The 18,809-nt window shown below is 36.0% G+C and overlaps 1 protein-coding gene across 39 annotated transcripts in view; it reads left to right on the top strand.

Annotated features, from left to right (window-relative positions):
- PCM1 (pericentriolar material 1) overlaps positions 1 to 18,809 on the top strand; it is a 42,085-nt gene that overhangs the window by 21,344 nt on the left and 1,932 nt on the right. For 10 of the 39 annotated variants that reach the window (XM_071743399.1, XM_071743405.1, XM_071743404.1 and 7 more), the window contains 19 exons: positions 487 to 709; positions 869 to 1,014; positions 1,941 to 2,134; positions 4,297 to 4,483; positions 5,090 to 5,448; positions 6,007 to 6,165; positions 6,960 to 7,016; positions 8,182 to 8,354; positions 8,439 to 8,567; positions 9,147 to 9,267; positions 9,600 to 9,737; positions 9,984 to 10,117; positions 11,142 to 11,276; positions 11,817 to 12,014; positions 14,112 to 14,171; positions 15,836 to 15,974; positions 16,675 to 16,820; positions 17,338 to 17,416; positions 18,413 to 18,666. In XM_071743399.1, coding sequence (XP_071599500.1) covers positions 487 to 709; positions 869 to 1,014; positions 1,941 to 2,134; positions 4,297 to 4,483; positions 5,090 to 5,448; positions 6,007 to 6,165; positions 6,960 to 7,016; positions 8,182 to 8,354; positions 8,439 to 8,567; positions 9,147 to 9,267; positions 9,600 to 9,737; positions 9,984 to 10,117; positions 11,142 to 11,276; positions 11,817 to 12,014; positions 14,112 to 14,171; positions 15,836 to 15,974; positions 16,675 to 16,820; positions 17,338 to 17,416; positions 18,413 to 18,666 — 3,031 coding nt within the window. The remainder of the gene's footprint in view (positions 1 to 486; positions 710 to 868; positions 1,015 to 1,940; positions 2,135 to 4,296; positions 4,484 to 5,089; positions 5,449 to 6,006; positions 6,166 to 6,959; positions 7,017 to 8,181; positions 8,355 to 8,438; positions 8,568 to 9,146; positions 9,268 to 9,599; positions 9,738 to 9,983; positions 10,118 to 11,141; positions 11,277 to 11,816; positions 12,015 to 14,111; positions 14,172 to 15,835; positions 15,975 to 16,674; positions 16,821 to 17,337; positions 17,417 to 18,412; positions 18,667 to 18,809) is intronic. The other 29 variants (XM_071743389.1, XM_071743414.1, XM_071743413.1 and 26 more) reach the window with 22 other exon arrangements.

Here is an 18,809-nt window from a genome sequence, read left to right as displayed (position 1 = left end):
AGCTGCAAACTGTATAACTAATTTGATTATTTCTTCTGCTTTCAGTCATTAAATGTTTGCTGCTGAGCTCTCTAGTTGTGTTTCAGTAGCTCCTTTTGTTCCCAAGTTGTTTTTATCAATTTAAAAGATAACCTATATGAAATTTTTGCTGTGATACTGATTAGACTCTACAATAATACATTTTTAAAAAAAGAATGCAGAAAACTAAACTAGCAGATGGTTTTGCTTTCAACTTGTTGGCTTTTCCAGCATTGAAAACAATATATTAGATTATTTTTTTTTAAGTTAATGTGAATATTTTAACTCTGCTTATCTGATGTATTTCCCTGAAGGTTTTTTGTAACTAAGTGAAAATGGCGTGTTAAAAGTAATGTGTATTTCTTCAGTTGACTTATTCTGGTTTGGATACAAAAAAATTTTAGTAGTTTTTTTTTTTCAAATGTTAGATTTTTGTCCTCATTCTTCCTTTTCTTTTTTCCCTTCCAGGTGGAAAAGTTGCCATCCTTTTTCAGCAGATGGAAATTACCGTCCATCATCTAAGGCCAAGCAACAGCAAAACATAAGCATGCGGCGTCAGGAAAACCTTCGGTGGATGTCTGAGCTTTCATATGCAGAAGAAAAGGAACAATGGCAAGAACAGATCAATCAGCTGAAGAAACAGCATGAATTTAGTGTCAGCATTTGTCAAACTTTGATGCAGGATCAGCAGGTAGATACGAAGAGGAGTTATTTTGCTGTTCTTAATTTGTCTTTTTTGGTTTTGTTGTGCTTGGTGGGGTGTTTTTGTCTTTTTTTCCACTTCATATCTTTCCAGCAATAGCTTATGCTTTTGGTAATTTTGTCATTTTTATGTGTTTTCTTTCCACAGACTCTCTCTTGCCTTCTACAGACTTTGCTTACAGGCCCTTGCAGTATGGTACCCAATAATGTTGCATCATCACAAGTGCATCTTATTATGCATCAATTAAATCAGTGTTACACTCAACTGACTTGGCAGCAGAATAATGTCCAAAGGTTTGTTGGCTGTATTAGTGTTTGAGTGTAGAATTTGAAGTGCTTCACTAACAGAAACCACAGCTCCATGAGTAGAAGATTATAGATAATGTTTCATATGAGCCTGTTGAACTCCTGAGTTGGTGACAAGCTTTTGAAACTATATACAGCATTTTTGGTTCTTGATTTTGACCTCTCATGCCACAGAGATGATTCTTTTTGAGTAATCTTTAGTGAAGAGAATTAAAAGTTGGCATCTCTTCCAAAAATCTGTTGCAATAGCTTAATTTGGCTTTTTTGAATATGCTTTTCTTGCATATGCTTTAATGCCTATAGCCTTTGCTAGACTACCTTGCAAGATTCTTTAATACTAATGATTATGGAAAGATGGGTTTTTTTGGTTCTTTTTTGGTGTTGTCACTCAGAACTTATGCTTCCTTAAGCTCCATTTAGATGTCTTACTTCGACATTCTGAACAATTATCATTTTAAAACAAGATGCAATAATGATTTTATTCAGCTTCATGAAAGTTCAAGCTCTTCATCTCAATTTTGTAACTGGTGACATATCTACTGGCCTCTCATGTAATGTTTTAAAGTAGTTTTAATGCCACTTCTGCAAATATTTGTTTCTTAAGTTGTTTCTATTAAAGTTTTCTTTTCAGCAAGCTTATTTTTTTACTAAACTTTTTGTTGTTCTTGCAAAGATGCTTAACTCCTGAAAACATGATTACATGAAAACCAGAGCAGCAGGTTTTAAAATTGGATTAAATACAAGTATACAAGTTTTCTTTTTCTTGAGGTTTTTTTTTTAATTAAGTGGACCAGTTATTTACATAAATTACATGAAGCAGATTAAATAATATGAACCTCAAGTCACTTGTATGTAAATTTAGAGGTTTTTCTTAGCATTTTTTTCCCCAAGTTCTTATTTTTCTTGTTTTCAAGGTTGAAACAAATGTTAAATGATCTTATGCGCCAGCAAGAACAGCAGCAGTGTCAAGAGAAACCATGCAGAAAGGAGAGAGGCAGTAGTGCACCACCACCTCCATCTCCTGTTTTCTGTCCATTCAGCTTTCCACCACAACCTGTGAATCTGTTTAATGTACCAGGATTTACTAATTTTTCTTCCTTTGCTCCAGGTGAGTATTATTACAGGTGTGAAAAGCAATATGAATTTTGAAAAATTCTGTTCCCTCATTAATTTAAATCTTAAAATCTTAACTTAGCTGAAACTGACTTTTCTGTTATAAATGGTCTTAAACAGTGCTTGAGTCCATGTTATCCTAGCAAAAGTTTGTTAATGTTTATTGCTGAGCAATCGTGTATTTTGACTTTGGGATGAGAAGCAAGACTTTCTCAGTAAGAAGGTGGTTATAGTCAAAAACAGCCATTCCATGTAGTTAACATTTTAGATGCTCTTCATCCAGCATATGAAAAGCAGTATTGGAAGCTTTTATATACCTTTAGCAGTCATTTAATAGAATCACAGAATGCCAATTTGGAGGGGATCTCAACAATCATGTGGTCCAGTCTTTCTAGGGAGAAAAGCAGTTTAAATGAGATTGCCCAGCACCCTGTGCTGAGTCTTGAAAGTGTCCAGTGCTGGGGAATCCATCACTTCCCTGGGGACACTATTCCAATGTCTGTTCCTAGAGTGAGAAATTTTCTTTCCAGTGTTCAATTGGGATCTTCCCAGGGTTAACTTGTACCCGATACCCCTTGTCTTTCTCATGTGACTCCTCGTAAAAGAGTCTCCATCTTCTTGGTAGCCACCCTCTAAGTACTGGAACATGGTAATAAGGTGTCCCCCCAAGCCTTCTTTTCTCCAGGCTGTAAAAACTCTGTTGTCTCAGCATTTCCTCATACTGCAGGCTGCTCAGTCCCTTAATCATCTTTGTGGCCCTATTTTGGACCCTCTCCAGCTTGTCCGTGTCTTAATTTGTAAAGCAGGGACCAGAACTGAACACAGTATTCCATGTGTGGCCTAGCAGGTGGTGAGTAGGGTGGGATGATGACATCTTTATATTTGCAGGTGATGTCCTTGTTGATGTATTGCAGCATCCTGTTAGCTTTCCATTTCCACCTATCCAGCCAGGTGAATCCCAGTCAAAGATGCACTCCTGGATTGTGTTTTCCCAAGTGCAAGACTTAACACTTGTCTTTCTTGAATCCCCATATCCAGATCACTTATGAAGATACTAAACCATGTTGGGCCCAGTATAGATCCCTGGGGGGGCCCTGCTCGTTGCCAGTTTGATAAAGAGCTGTATTTACCACCACCCTCTGAGTGCAACTTGGCAGCCAGCTCTGTACCCACAGCACAGACCTTTTGTCTAGACAGTAATATGTCAGTCTCTCTAAGAGGAGGCTGTGAGGACCATACTGAAAGCCCGAAGAAATCCAGGAAGACAGTGCCACTGCTCACCCTTTATCAACTGAGCAGGTTACTTTGTCATACAAGGTGATCAGGTTTCTCAAGCACACTTTGCCCCTCCTGAATCCCTGCTGGTTTTTCCCAGTCACATGCTTCATTTGACTTGTAGCAGTCCCCAGGAGGATTTGTTACATAACTTTCCGAGGGACTGAAGTAAGGCTGATGGGTCTATAATTACCTGGGTCCTTCTTTGAACCCTTCTTGTAGATAGGGGTGACACCAGCCTTCTTCCACTTACCTGGGACTTCCCCTGATCTCCACCATCTCTTGAAGATTATGGAGAGTGGCCTTGCATGACTTCAGCCCACTCTCTTACAGTGAAGAGCATTTGGACCCATTGCTTTGTATGGGACAAGCTGCTGTAATAATTCACATACCAACTCTTCCTTCAGTGCCTGTGGGTCAGTGTTTGTATCAACCTGAATATTATAGAGGATCTAAAGTTAAAGCAATATGAATTTTTAACTTCTTTTGCCTTACAAATACTTGTACCATTGGAATTTTCATGTCAGTTTGATGGTAGTTGGAGAATAGATAGTCTTCATGCAGACAGAACTCTGCTGTTTAGGAACTGGGGTAATTTTTACCTTTGCTTGTATGAGCTCTTCATTGGGGCATCTTGAAGTACCTTCATCTCTCCAGTGATGGGAGTGTAGTGGCATGTGTAGTATCCAGTAATGTTCAAAATGTATTTAGGATAAATTCTATTCACTGCAGTGCTTTCAGGACAAAACCAGGGTTTTTGCACACTTTTCCACTTTGTTTTTGCTTCATAATTTTATGGTGCCATACAATACATCTCAAATTTGGTGTTTATCACACAAATAAGTAAGGTAGAGTCTCCTAAATCTCTTATTTACTTTGCAGGTATTAACTATAACCCAGTGTTCCCTTCTGGTTTTGGAGATTTTGGGCACAATCTTTCCCCACACAGCAGTGAACAGCAGCAACAGCAACAGCAACATCCTCTCGATCATAATGGTTCTGGGAAAACTGAGTATATGGCATTCCCCAAACCTTTTGAAAGCAGTTCTAATGGAGCAGAAAAACAAAGGTATTTAGTGTCATAGTGCAACTCTCCTCCCTTAAAAATTTTTCCTCCCTTTTCTACGGCTTGTGGAAATTCACCATTCCTTTAGGGAAGTAATCATAGTAGAATAACAAGATGAGTTTGCCCTTTTCAGTTTTAATTTAATCTTTTTTCAGTAGGGTGTTCTGCTTTTCTGTATAATAATAATGTATTAAAAGATCAGTTACTGTGTTAGAGTGGTTTTGTGATACATTTTGTAAGTGGAGGAGGATTTCCTATGTTTTTTGAAACAACTGTTTGAATAACTACAGTATATAATTTCAGTAAATCCTTATTTGTTGTGCTACAGTAGATTGCAATGAATGTTGTTTTAAGAAATGTTTTGTCCTGTTTGAGTACTGTTTGAGCTGAGCAATAGTTATATTCCAGTCAAAATTTGTGATAAATGTCAGTTTCTTCAGCTATATTCCTTTTGGAAGGGTTCTCATGATCTTTTCTTTGTTCAGCTGATGACTAGGTAAGTAGGGTAGATAAGTTGCATTATAAAGGTATCTGCCTGGTGTGATGCATACTGTTTCTGAGAGACTGGGTTATGATATATTGTGATCTGTCTCTCTTTCTTTCTGACAGAAGGAATCATAGACAATCTGAAGAGGAAATGGAAAAAAGATCAACTTGGCTTAATGGTAGCGAGGAAGTGAAAAAAGATGATCAGTCTCAACAGAAAGCAGATTTTACAGTTTTAGTACAAAACCTTGCTTCTAGTCATAAAAATCAGTCTGATATGAGCAGGAGAAGAGAGTTTGATGAAGAGTCTTTGGAGAGTTTTAGTAGCATGCCAGATCCAGTAGACCCGACTACTGTGACAAAGACATTTAAATCTAGAAAAGCCTCAGCACAAGCAAGCTTGGCGTCAAAAGATAAAACGCCCAAATCAAAGAATAAGAGGAAGAGTTCTTCTCAGCTAAAAGGCAGAATTAAAAATACTGGTAGGTTGTAAAGTAGTCTTAAATGCCATGGCAAACACAACTTGGATTATAATAATTACATTCTAAAGAATTCACCCTTCATAAATGGTACCTGTAATAATGAAAATAAGTTAATGAAATAGTAATTCATTTTACATATCATAGCTAAATAAAGTTTTTTAGTATTTCAATGTATAAAAAGCATAGCTGATTAGGACATTGTGATTTGAATGGGTAGTTGATTCAGCTACACTGAGGTTTGGAATAGGCCACGAGGGGCCTATCTTACCTCTTCATTATGTCTTCATGTTTAATCTGATGCTGAAAGCTGTGCTTCAGTAAAATACTGAATGAGAAGAGAGGGACAGTACTGGCAAGCATAGTACTGCTGCAGTCACTGATGATTTAGTGCTACTGTATGACTTTAGTGTACAGGGGAGAATCTTTGGCTAGGAAACATTTTTGGTGTTTTGCATGTTTGAAATTACCCATGAACAAATTTTTAGAAGTACTGAAACATTTTGTAAGCTTTTTTTTTTTTTTTTTTTTTTACTTCTTTCCCTTGTAATCTTCTGTAAGGCTATGAAAGTGCAAGTGCTTCTAGTGTGTGTGAACCCTGCAAGAGCAATAAAAGCAGACACTCTGAAGAGGTTGTTCATGCAAAGGTGTTCAGCAAAAGGAATCAAGAGCAATTGGAAAAAATAATTAAATACAGTAGATCTACAGAGATGTCTTCAGGTATTCTTTTCTGAATGTCAATTTATTTTATGAACTTCTCTACCTAAAGGATTTAGTTGATAGCTTGTTACTTTAAGTATATTATGAGAAGATGATAATATGATAATTCTATATTGTTACTATGTGGATTTTGCTTTTAATTTCTAAGGATGCTGAAAACATAGAAGTGCATGAAAAGTTGGGTATTTGATGTCTTTTGTGTGTTTTCTGTAGATTGGGCCCATGCTTAAAATAATTTAGATAAAAAACTGTTACTGTAAAACAACAAAAAACCTGACTGACAACAAACCTCACCTTTTTGGTGTTTTTATGGAAAGTAATTGCACAACAGATGAAAGATTGTACAGCATTTAAACTACATCCTGTACTGCATACATGTTTTCTTTCTATTCATGCTTATAGGAGCTCTATCAAATACCATTCAGATTCACTCTTATAACATCACATAAACCTTTACATTTTTGCCACCTGCACTGCTTTTCTTGCATTCAGATCATAAAATACTCTCTTCTGTGTCTTTTTAGGTTCTGCCAGTACCTCTGTTTTGTTTGAAAGATGCAGATATTTTAGTCATTGTAGCATGGTGTACAGTTTTGTCAATGTAGCTGTGTTGCCACTAAGAGCTGCTTATTGGTACACATATTAAACTTTTACTACTCAAGTTCTCACAATAAGCAGCTTTGATGTGGTTTGGATGACTAAGCAGTCTTCCTCCTGCTGTTTTGTATAGACCCTGTCTTTATTTCTGGTGCACATTTTTGTGTTTATCACTGTCTATCCCCACTTTCCTACAGCGCATGCTAGGAGAATTCTGCAGCAGTCTAACAGAAATGCATGCATTGAAGTGCCAGGTAATGCATTCACTGCTTAGCTTCAATGTCCTATTATTTTTTTTTTTTCTCTTAGCTTTGGTCCTATAAATCAGACTGTTTAGCAGATGTTTAATAACATTGCAGTACTTCCTCTATAAACAAGGCAAGAGAAGTTACTTGTAAATTGCATGAAACGCAACACATTCAAACAACTTTGAACTACGTTCTCCAGAATGCTTGTTCTGACTTGGTCATAATTATGAATAGAAAATACACAGGTAGATATCCCAACAAAAGCTTAAGTCCAGTAGGCAGTTGTAGTATGCTTAGAAGCTATTATGTTTTAGTAATGGGAAGGGAAGCAATTTCTGGTGGCTTACTAAAGGCTGAAAAAGCTTGCCTCTGCTTTAAAATACTGATAACCTCTTTGCAGTAACACTCAGTAACATTTGCTGGATTGCTAATGACTTCATTAACTTGAATGCTAACAAATACGCATCTGTTAAACTAAGCTGAGTTTTCAAAATTTACTTTTTTTTTCCATTCAACACTTGAATATATATGCATGTAAGAATTAACTGTTGTGATGCAATGATAATCCTTTATTTTCAGAGGAACAGGAGACATATTAGGGAACACATTGTCTACCTATACATTTGTAATAGGGCTTAAGGCAAAGAGGTTTTCTGTGAGCCTCAGAAGTGATACTGATATTAGATCCATATATGTATGAGGAAGTGTGGGAAGGAAAGGCTTTCCTGTATTCAGTCTAGACCTTTGTTAATGTTTTGCTTGTGTTGCAAAAGTGTGGACTACTTGGACTAAACAGGCTTGAGACCTTTGCCAGTCTTGTTTGAAATATATTAATACTCCATTTTCAGTGTTTAATACATATTATGAAAACAATGTGCAATACTCTCTTTACTGAATAATACTTTCCAAAGGTATTCGGAATTGTAAAAAAAACATTTCGTATGAGTTCTTAATATTTTATTTCATATATGAAGAATTGCTTAAAGTATTTAGGAATGTTTAAATCTTTGTTGCCCTTCAGGAAATTATTAAGACTTAAGAAAGCAACTATGTAATGGAATCTACGGGGTTTGAGAGAGAATTCATGTACCTGTAAATTGCATACCTAATAGGCAAGTTTTTTGCAACTGGATGTATATCAAGGACTTAATAAGTTCCTTTTTTTCTACAGAAACTGGTAGTGATCTTTCTATGTTTGAAGCTTTGAGAGACACAATTTATTCTGAAGTGGCAACACTTATTTCTCAAAATGAGTCTCGTCCCCACTTTCTTATTGAACTTTTCCATGAACTTCAGCTGCTAAATACAGATTACCTGAGACAAAGGGCTTTATATGCTTTGCAGGTATGAACAAAATTTTTGATCTTGTGTATGAATCAAACAAATCTTGGATCTTTTTTTACAGTGTAGATTTATTATCTTTTCCAGGATATAGTGACCAGACATTTATCTGAGAACAATGATAAAGGGAAGTGCACAAAATCACTAAATTCTGCGATGTGGATGGCATCAAATTCTGAGCTGACTCCCAGTGAAAGCCTTGCTTCTACAGATGATGTAAGTTTTCTGGTTCAGAAGCTAGTTTATTTTTCCTGTCTTCCCAATTTACATGCGTGTTTGAGTACTAGCTATATTTTATATATACTAGCTATTAATAGTGTCTTTCTAAAATTCATATCAACTTCCACAGCCTTTTCTAAATAAAGTGCAAGAGAAATCAATGCAAAAGGGATTACTCAGTGTAGGATTCTTGATGCTGGAAAAGTAGCAATGTGTCAGGGAGGAATGGAACATTGGCACAAACTGGAAACTAATAAGCAAAAAGCGCTGAAATCCTCTTCTGAATAAGTTCAGCTCAAGTGCTGATCACATGGTTCCCAAGGAATTTTTGCCTTATTTTGTATTTAAGCACTAGTGCCTCTGTACTGTTTGTCATGTATTTTATAGTTGAAGTATTTGAAATGAACATGGTAAATCACCTGATGATTTGTATCCTGAAGGTTGCTCATCAGTCAAGCAGCCTGGTGACAGCTCTTAATACCACAGAGTGTGGCTGAAAACAGTTGCTGGCTTGTTGACATATCTGTGAGAGGATTGTGCATTCCTGCTTTGTGTTCAGTCTTTGGTGTTTTTTAGGAAACTTTTGGCAAGAACTTTTCTAAAGAAGCATGTCAAGAATATGAGCAAAATGATGCAGACAATGGGAGTACTATGTCCACATCTTCAAATTTTGAACCCTTTGCCACTGATGACCTTGGTGAGAATTACTTGATTCACAATGTTGTTCATGTTACTCCCTCACTCCTGAGATGCCTGCCTTTGTCTACTGCTAAATAATGTACTGTTCTTTGGTTTTTAGTGTGTAATCACATGTTTTTGTAAAACCATGCTTGGAGAGATCTGCCACTTGTGAAGCACTTCTAGATGATCGAAGTGTGCAATAAAATATTTATATAAAATATGGATACTAAATAATAAGATAGATACAGTTATAGATTTCAAACTTAAGCCTTTGAATTCATTATTATCATTGTTTATTTGTCTATCAGTTGAAAACTAGATTAAAAGATGTTTTTATTCTAAATATAGGCAACACAGTGATTCACTTAGATCAAGCTTTGGCTAGGATGAGGGAATATGAGCGTATGAAAATTGAAGCGGAAAGTACTCTTGACTCTGAGGGCTGCTCTAGTAATTTTCAGGGTGCTTCTGCTGCTAAATTAGAAGGTATGCACATGTATACGTATTTTGCTTAGTTTTAAAAATAATTCTAAGTATCAAGATTAATTTAATGGGCTAACTTGATTTCCTTTTGATTTATATTGAAAACTTTGAAAAGTTTCAAAGGGTCTTTACATACTTAAATATTGTTTATTTTTTAACAAGGAAAAGTGCTTTTGAAAGTGTTACTTCTTTAATAGTAATGTTGAATGGCTTAAATATGCATTTTTAATTTTTTTTTTTTTCACTGAGGTTCAGGTACCAGTGAATGTCTTCCTGTGCCACAGTCAAGTGAAGTTTCTGCGGTTCCATGTCCTCGTATAGATACTCAGCAGCTTGACCGGCAGATTAAAGCAATTATGAAAGAGGTCATTCCTTTTCTAAAGGTAAAAACTCTTTTCAACAAAGTGTGAATTAGGAAAATAGGAAAAGGACCTGTGTAATTGCATAGAAGAATGTTTAAAATGGATAACTTGTTTAGAAACAGCTGTCAGTAAATGTGTGATAAGTTGTAGATTTTGCCAAGGGTGAAGTAAGGATTAAATACTACAACAGAAATATTCTTTGTAGTCTTTAATAGAAGAAATTGTAAGGTTCCTACATTGCATAGGGCTTGTGGACTTTTTATCAAGAAAAAGAGGGTTTTTTTGTTTGAAGCTGACCAGATCTAATAGAAATGTTTGAGAATGTACTTCTGAAATGTGTTGCCTTTTAGCAAAGACAACTGGGATAATTAAAACTGTTACATATAATGTAACATGAAACACTTTTTTGTATCTCTGAGTTCTTGAATTTTAGGATTATTTTCTTCTGTTTAGAAGTATCTTTCAAGTTGTTGAGAGCTTGTAAACTTCTGAGTATGGAGAACAAATGTACTTCTTTAAAGAAAGAGAATTAGTCACAGTTCATTCTTTGCAAGGTGAAAGAGCAGAGAAAATTGGTTTGTAAGGTGCTGAAGTCATCTCCCTGTTCCCTTTTATACAGTATGTGCAGTATGTAAGCTTAGGTTTGTTTGGAAGGGTGCTTGGTTAATACTTGTTTTACAGACTATGTTGTTGACATGCCACAGTCTGGGTGCCTGAAGACTTCTGTTTTGTGTCAGATACCTTTGCATACACTTAAATACACTTGACAACACTTCTACTGCCTATGAAGATTCTTAGTTTGTCCAAACATTAAAAGATGGCAGGTACTGGAAAGTGGAGGTAAAGGGTGCTGTCACCCATCAGTCATGCATGTAATATGGTATCAGCTATAAAACTCAGCAGTTGGTTTTGTGAGGTTGGTTGGGACCTGTTCATGGAGTGTTGTTCTTTCAGAGGACAGGTGATACCTATAAATTAATTCTAGTATTTCAGTTGATTTTTGGTTTTAATTGGTAACTAAGCTAATTCTGTGGTACTTTATTAGGAACACATGGATGAAGTATGCTCTTCTCAATTACTGATATCAGTGAGACGCATGGTCTTAACTCTTACACAGCAAAATGATGAAAGTAAAGAATTTGTGAAGTTCTTTCATAAGCAGCTTGGCAGTATACTTCAGGTTAGTAGATTATCAGTGTTTTTTCTCCAACTGTTGCAGCTTGGATAGCAAGCAACAGATAAATCACCTTCCCCAAAGTTATATTTTACTAATGCAGTAGCATAACTGTTTTTCTACTTCAGCTTTAATACAGCAATGAGATATTACCTTGTTTCCCAAAATAAAATCTTTATGATGCACAGAGCTTCTTTTTCATCAGTGGCAAATAGTAAGAGGTGTGTCTCCTGCTTTTGGCTGTCTTCAATTAGAGCCCTGGTGATACTTTTCATGGACATTTTGTGTAAATTCCAGAAAATCAATAGGCTGCTCTTCTCTTTTTGTTTTTCCTTCAAGCATAGAATTTAAATAAGTAACTTGATAAATTGTATGTTATATGACTAGAGAATCTATTTAAAATCTGTTAAAGGTGCTATACCCTACTTTTTAAATAAGTACAAGCTGTTATATATCTAATTTTTAATTATTAGGAATTTGATAAATAATTAGTTTTTGAAATTTGAAAGCCTGCTTTAAAAACTGAAAAATTATTTCTCTTCACAGGATTCACTGGCAAAATTTGCTGGTAGAAAATTAAAAGATTGTGGTGAGGATCTTGTTGTGGAGATCTCTGAAGTGTTATTTAATGAATTAGCTTTCTTTAAACTCATGCAAGACTTGGACAACAACAGCCTTTCTGTTAAGCAGAGATGTAAAAGAAAAACAGAAACTACTGAAGAAATACAGTCTTATGCTAAAGAGGTTTGTTTTATATTTTTTTAAAATTTGACCTTAGTAGGTCAAGTAGGTCAGATGACCTTAGTATCTGTATTTCCTAAATGACTGCAGTTACCATAGTTTATATGTTCCATATATGTTGTGGTGTTTTTTTCAATTTAGGGATGTTTAGTCACAGCATTTCTTGTGTAGAAGCATGAACTAGTCCTGCTTAGTAAGGGACATGTTTGGTGTTGTAGGTGAGTGTTACAGATACCTAATTGTGTAACCTATGTTGTTGATAATTCAGAGGAAATGTGTTTTAATGGCTAGTAGTAGGATAAAAGTGAGAAAACTTGTGGGTTGGGATGAAGACAGTTTAACAGGTAAAGCAAAATGAAACAAGGAATTTAATTACTAGCTCCTCTTGGGGGAGGTGTTTGTCCATCCTTAGGAAAGCAGGGCTCCATTATATTTAATGGGTACTTGGTAAGACCAATACCATATGAGTGTTCTCCCCTACTGTCTTCCTCCCTCAGCTTTTGTGGCTGAGCCATGATGTCTCACAGGGTGGGATATCTCTGTGGTCTGTTGGGATCCCCTGCTCCAGTCCTCTCCCAACTTCTTTTGTACCCCCAGCCTTACTTGTTGGTGGGAGAGTGTGAGGAGCAGAAAAAACTTTGGCACTGTGTAAGCACTGCTCAGCACTACCTAAAATACCCTTTGTCAATACTGTTTCCATCCAGGTCCAAAGCATAGCCCCATACCAAATACTCTGAAGAAATTTAACTCTGCCTGAGTTAGATATTTTGACGTACAGGGATTCCATACCATCATCTCTACAGTTATGCCTACAGCTTTCTTTGCAGTACCTTAGTCAGATACCATCTTTACCTAACTTGAATAAGTTCTATTAAGTCATCAAATAGTTGGCTTGTTGGCAGATGTGGAAAGTATCACTTTGTAGACTTGAGTGTAAAATTATATATAAGCTTTTCAGATATATTTGAGACTATAATATATGTTCTGCTCTAACAAAGCAAGTTTTGGTTGGTTTTCACATCATTTACGTCATTACAGATGTTGCATCACCATTTTTAATTTTGGTGTTGCAGTTTTTAGGAAGGTAGTTTTTTGAAGTTATGTGGACAGTTGTGGGAACTTTTTACAAGACAAATAATAAAATAGATCATGTTTGTATACTTAAATGGGTGAAGTGTATACCTCAGTGTTTCTTCTTCTACAGAGTATAGTTATGACTTTAGTGTCCTTTCAGCTTTCTTTTAAGAGACACAAATATTTCAAGATACCAATGGAAGAAGATATTCTGTGAATATGTCAAACTACCAAGTCCTATAAGCAGCTTTAATTATATCATCAGCTACATTTCCAGATAGTTCTACTTTAATATATCAGTAATGTGGGTGGTGTGAGAGGGACTGCAGAGCATTTTGTAAAGAGGCCAAAGAGACACTCAGAATCAGGAAGAACATGACTTATTTTATCTGACATTGCTCACTGATTGGGTCATTGTTCCATGAAGGGTTGGCTTATGCACTGATGAGAGAATGCATGGGGCATTTCTTCTCTTCTGGAAGATGCAGAATTAGGGGTAAGATGAATGTTTGCCTTGCTGTTGTGGCAGCAGTTGAGATTCAGCAGAGCCAGAACTGCTAGGTCCTTGTTATTTTGTATAGATCTGCACAATTGTCTCAATGTGGTCTTCCCACAGCTTTCAGGTCAGGGATCCTGTTGCAGGTGCATCTGGTCTTGCTGGATTTTGTGGCTATTTTGAGTCCAGTAAGCTTGACTGGTTTTATATTTCACACTGGAAAACACAACTGTTTGTCTTGACTGGAGCTTGACTGGTATATATAATACTATATGTTGATAAAATTATAGACTGGAGAATTAGCCCATGTAAACACAAACACACTTTTTGTAATATTTTGCAACTCTAAATTTGAAGTCATCTGTGTAGGCATCTCTTGTAGTATAGAAATCCCTATGGCTTGCTGCCATTTTGACATAAAAGTTCTTGGTAAGACTGGCATTTCATCCAGGCTTTCATTAAGCCTTAGTTTGGTTCAGTATTTCAAAGTTATTTCAGTTTAGAATTGAGACAGTTTGTGTTTCTTCTAGGCAAAAAAAGGTCTCCAGGTGGATGTTTGTTCATCTGCTGAAGATGTCGATGAGGACAAAGTATGTTTATGCTTCTCAACTGTCTTTATTCCTCAGATAATTTCACAGATCACTTAGTCTTACTATTTCCTGTCATATAAATCCAGTATCTCTAAGCAGCCCATCTCCTAGAGTTCTACAAATTTATTCAGCATCATGGGTTTTATCTCCTTTCTGTTGTTTTCAGTGATTTACTTTATCAAAGTAACAAAGCAAATTATAAATTCTCCCTTCAAAAAAAATCTCCATCAGTACATCTTTGTTATTATATGCATTCAGTAAACATGACTTGGATATCAATTCCTTGTTTGCTCTTTTTTTTATTCCTGTTTCTACTGCAGAGCTATCACCAGTGTAAATACTGCTTGATGCATTTCTTACAAAAACATTTTCTTGTTACCTTTTAAGAATTGTACTCACATCAAGAAAGACAGTATTAAAGATGCTTTTCCTACTTACTCTTGGTAACCTTTATTAGAATTAATTTTGCTCTAGAACTGACAGTTTAAAGCCTAAAAAGAGCAAAGATCTTGTTTTTCCTTCTAGCATTCATTTTCTGCATTTTAAAGAAAACAGAAAAGACCTGTTGCAAAGATTGTTTACTGCGAGATTTGGATTACAGACTCTTGCCTGTACTCTCAGCTCAGAGCATTGAGAAATGCAGTCATGATTCGAAAAATTAAATAACAAAATAGAGACTGTGTTTAATTATGTTTAGCAATTAACATTTTTAATGATACAGAACAAGTTGGTTTACTTTTAATATTAGGGAGAAGGCACATGTTCTGAGTTGGAACAAGTGGTACTCGAAGTTCTCAGAGCTGAAGTCTGTGTGCTCTAAGTATTAGATGCTAGGGCCCAAAATTTCTCCTTTTCCTCTTTGTGCTTGTTTTACAACCCAGTAAAATCATTGTGTTTGAGGAAAGAGGTTGTATATGAAGTCTGGTATTTTCTGCTGGAAAATTGAGCACTTTTTTTCAGCCAAAGGAAAGACACGGGAAATGTACTGAGTAGACTGTTGAATGCTTTCCTATATGGGCATAGGCATATGTATAGGCATGCAAGGGCAGCCAGTCAGTGCTTTCTTCTAGGGCTTAGAGCTTGTTACCCTGCTTTGGAAGTGACAGTGGGGATCTTATGGCTGCTGTAGGGTAGAAGAGTCCTTTCAAAATTTGGAGCCAAACTTGGGGCTTTTCTTGGGGTTTGTATAGAGTGAGCAGAATTCACTCCCTCAACATATTTAGCAAATCATGTGGGAGAAGAGCTGTTGGTAGCTATTGCCAAAGAAGCAGCAGTTAGGAATATTCCTAATTTCTACTAGAAGTCATTTAGGAGAGACAGGGAACTCACAAGAAGGCAATAATGCAAGTGTGTCTGTCTTCCTTGTAGTCATGACAAATCTAATTTAAAGAAATATTTTTTTGAGCTAACATGCTGAGCATATTGAACCTTTTCATGTGATGAAATGCAGGGTTAACAATGTCCTTGATAGCAGAGTCTGAACAGTGCATGATCTTATTCTGATGCTCTGTTTCAGTATTTGTGTCAAGTCCATAATGACTTCTTCAGCATCAGTTTTTAGTCTGTAGATTTTTAATTTTGAGGAAAAAAGGCAACTCTTTGCAGAAACTGTAACCTAATCTTTAGACAAACAGGAAATTTTACAGTATTCATTGTTTACCTAGGACAAGGATGAGACTGAAACTGTTAAACTGGTGCAGGACTCAGAAATGTACGATGGTAATGAAGTTCCTGAAAGTATCAGATCTGATGTATCTGACCAAGAGGAAGATGAGGAAAGTGAAGGTGGTCCAGTGGCAATAAGTAAGTGATTTTTTTTGTATCTAATTTATTCAGGACTTTCACTGTAGTTTTTACCTACTAATTTTACAACAGTATGTGTGTGGGGTTCTGCTGTGTTAACACCTTCCCTCACAGATTCTCTAGTCATGTCTTTTCTAGTGACAGTTTTCCAGTCCTTTATTTACTGGTGTATAGTGTCAAAGATTAAACATTCCAACTATAGAAGCTTTTGTTCTTTGTAATCAGTAGATCCCTCTAAACGTGTTGGAATCAGATTGTTTAAGTTATCCTGTCTCAGGTAAACTTCAAGTTTTTCAACCTTTAACCTGAAGGGTGTGAAATTTTTGCAGTTTTGCATTTAAATGGTTTTTGAATATGCTTCTCTAAGTTTGTATATTTTTAATATTTTTTGGTCCTATTTGTTGTCTTACACCAACTACTCATGGTTTACTTGCTGCGCACCAACTTGTGTAACCTAAATATTTCACACCAACACGGTGGGTTTTGTTGGTAATACAGCCTAGGTGGAGCCTGTGGGTCTTTCTAAGTGAGTCATCACTGTATCTGAATTTCAAAGAATGTTTTGAAGTATGAGTTACAACTGATCATTGCAGTAAGTTCCCAAAAGGTGTTTGGATTTTGCAACCTGACTTTTACTCTGTCAGGCTCTGTCAGTGTATGAATCCAGTATGAAGTGGTTTTACACTTGATTTGTTTTCAGGTCTGTCAAAAGCAGAAACCCAAGCTCTGACCAATTATGGAAGTGGAGAAGATGAGAACGAAGATGAAGAAATAGAATTTGAGGAAGGACCTGTTGATGTGCAGACATCATTACAGGCCAGCAGTGAAACAACTGAAAGTGAACAGGTATCACTGAAGTTGTAAATCCAGAAGGAACCTCAACAGTGCATAGCTTTTCAGACAAATACCTGTGTGTAACATTTCAGTTTTTCTTGTTACACTGTTTTTTCCTACTAATGAAAGTAGAAGAATGATACAGTAAATTACATCAAAGCAATAGGTGCCACATACAAAATATCTATTGTTCATTCTCCACCTGAATTTATTATTGTATGCCTGATGCCAAAATGGACACACTCAAATGGACACACTCAAAACTAATGTTTAAATATTCTATCAGAGGGGGAAAATCTTAAGCTGCAGTAGAAAGGATAAACTTAAAAAAAAGCATCACGTGTGAAACCGTTAACTTGTTCTTCCTTTGTGTGCTGATACCAAGTTCTAATTGGGCTTCCCTTTGCAGAAGCTGTTCTTCATGATGTTATACTTTTTTGTGTGTTTCTAGTTAGCAGTGAAGAGTATGTTAGCAAATAAGCTATGAAGCTGATTTAGCAGAATTTTTTCTTTTTTTCACCTTCCCCAGCAGACTTCAAACCAAGAACTAAATAAGACAAAAAGCAGTGAGACTTTGTCATCAGGACAAGAAACTGTTAATGTTAGAGGTAAGCCCTGTATGCAGCAACTGAGAGATTTAACACTTGTATATGAATTTGCATAAAAAGAGAATCATCTTGGACAGTGGCTGTGATACATGTAATTAAGAGAAAGAAAATCAGTTTTGCAAGAGTTCACTGGGCTGTTTTTTTTTTCATGGAACTGTATCAATTGACTAAATGTATTTGTGTCAATAGAGATACAGCAAACCTTTTAAAGAGGAAACCTGGAGTAATCTTAGGTAGATGTGGTTTTGATGCTTGACCGTAGTGTGAATTTCAGTTGATTGTTGCAGCCTTTGGCACATGGCCAGCAGTTGTCTGTTAACAGTATTCTGATATTTAGTTTTGTCTAGTACTTGCTTTTTCCACTACTATCACTTACTAGCAATAGACATCACTTTAAAATATAAAGATTTATTTCTGTGAGTAATGGTGTGTTGTAACTTATTGAGAACCAAGAAATAATTTTCTGTTAAAAGACAGAAACACTACAGGGTACTGTGAATGTTACTTATAATCTAACAGCTGTTACCTCGTCCTATTATTGTGGTTTTGTGTTGCAAATACTAGTTTTGTTCTTGGTGTCCTTTCATAGCCTAAAAGCAGTATTTGAGTAAAAGCTGTGCTGCCACAAGGACGTGGCAAATTTTAAATGAATATACTGTTCTGTATTATATCTCCTTACAGATATGGGCAGGTCGTATAGCTCAGGAAGTTGTTTTTTTGGTGGGATTGTTATTTGTTCTTGTTTTTTTTAAATCTCTTATCAAGTCACAAATTTTTAAGTCAGAAATTCTTAAGTCAGATACTGTCTTATACTTGTTGATGCTTCAGTGTACAAAATTACAAGTAAATGATGTTTTATTTCAATCAGGCTAATTAATTTTCATTGCTCGTTGGTAGTTTGTATAATAATTTGTGAAAAATAACAACAACCTTGAAACCCATACACTTGGAAACTTTCTCTCTTTACTTAGTTAAAATGTGAATTTTTGGTTTTAGGTGAACAAAATGTGGCTACAATTTTGCCTCATTACCTCAATGTTTTGGAGAATACACCACCTTTAGCAGTCAATACCCCAGAATCCTTCGTAGCAGCCAGTATGAAAACTGAAGAATCAAACTCATCTTTACCAGTAAATGAAACTCAGACACTGGATACAACGTGTGTAGGACACAAATCACCTGCTGCAAGTTCTGAAAGCTCAATGGCTGGCAGCCCTGATACTGAGTCTCCTGTGCTACTGAATGAATATGTGCGTATATTTCAGTTAAGATACATCCAAGAGAACATAGAAGCTTTTTACTATTTCTGTGTAATTTCTAGTTTCCAGTCTTGTTCAGGTTTCATCTGCAAATTTTGTATGAGCATTGTTTTTTTGATGTCAGACATTAGTCA

Source organism: Heliangelus exortis, chromosome 4 (assembly GCF_036169615.1).
Source record: "Heliangelus exortis chromosome 4, bHelExo1.hap1, whole genome shotgun sequence".
Classification (NCBI taxonomy): domain Eukaryota; kingdom Metazoa; phylum Chordata; class Aves; order Apodiformes; family Trochilidae; genus Heliangelus; species Heliangelus exortis.
This window is presented reverse-complemented; position numbering and strand designations above follow the sequence as displayed.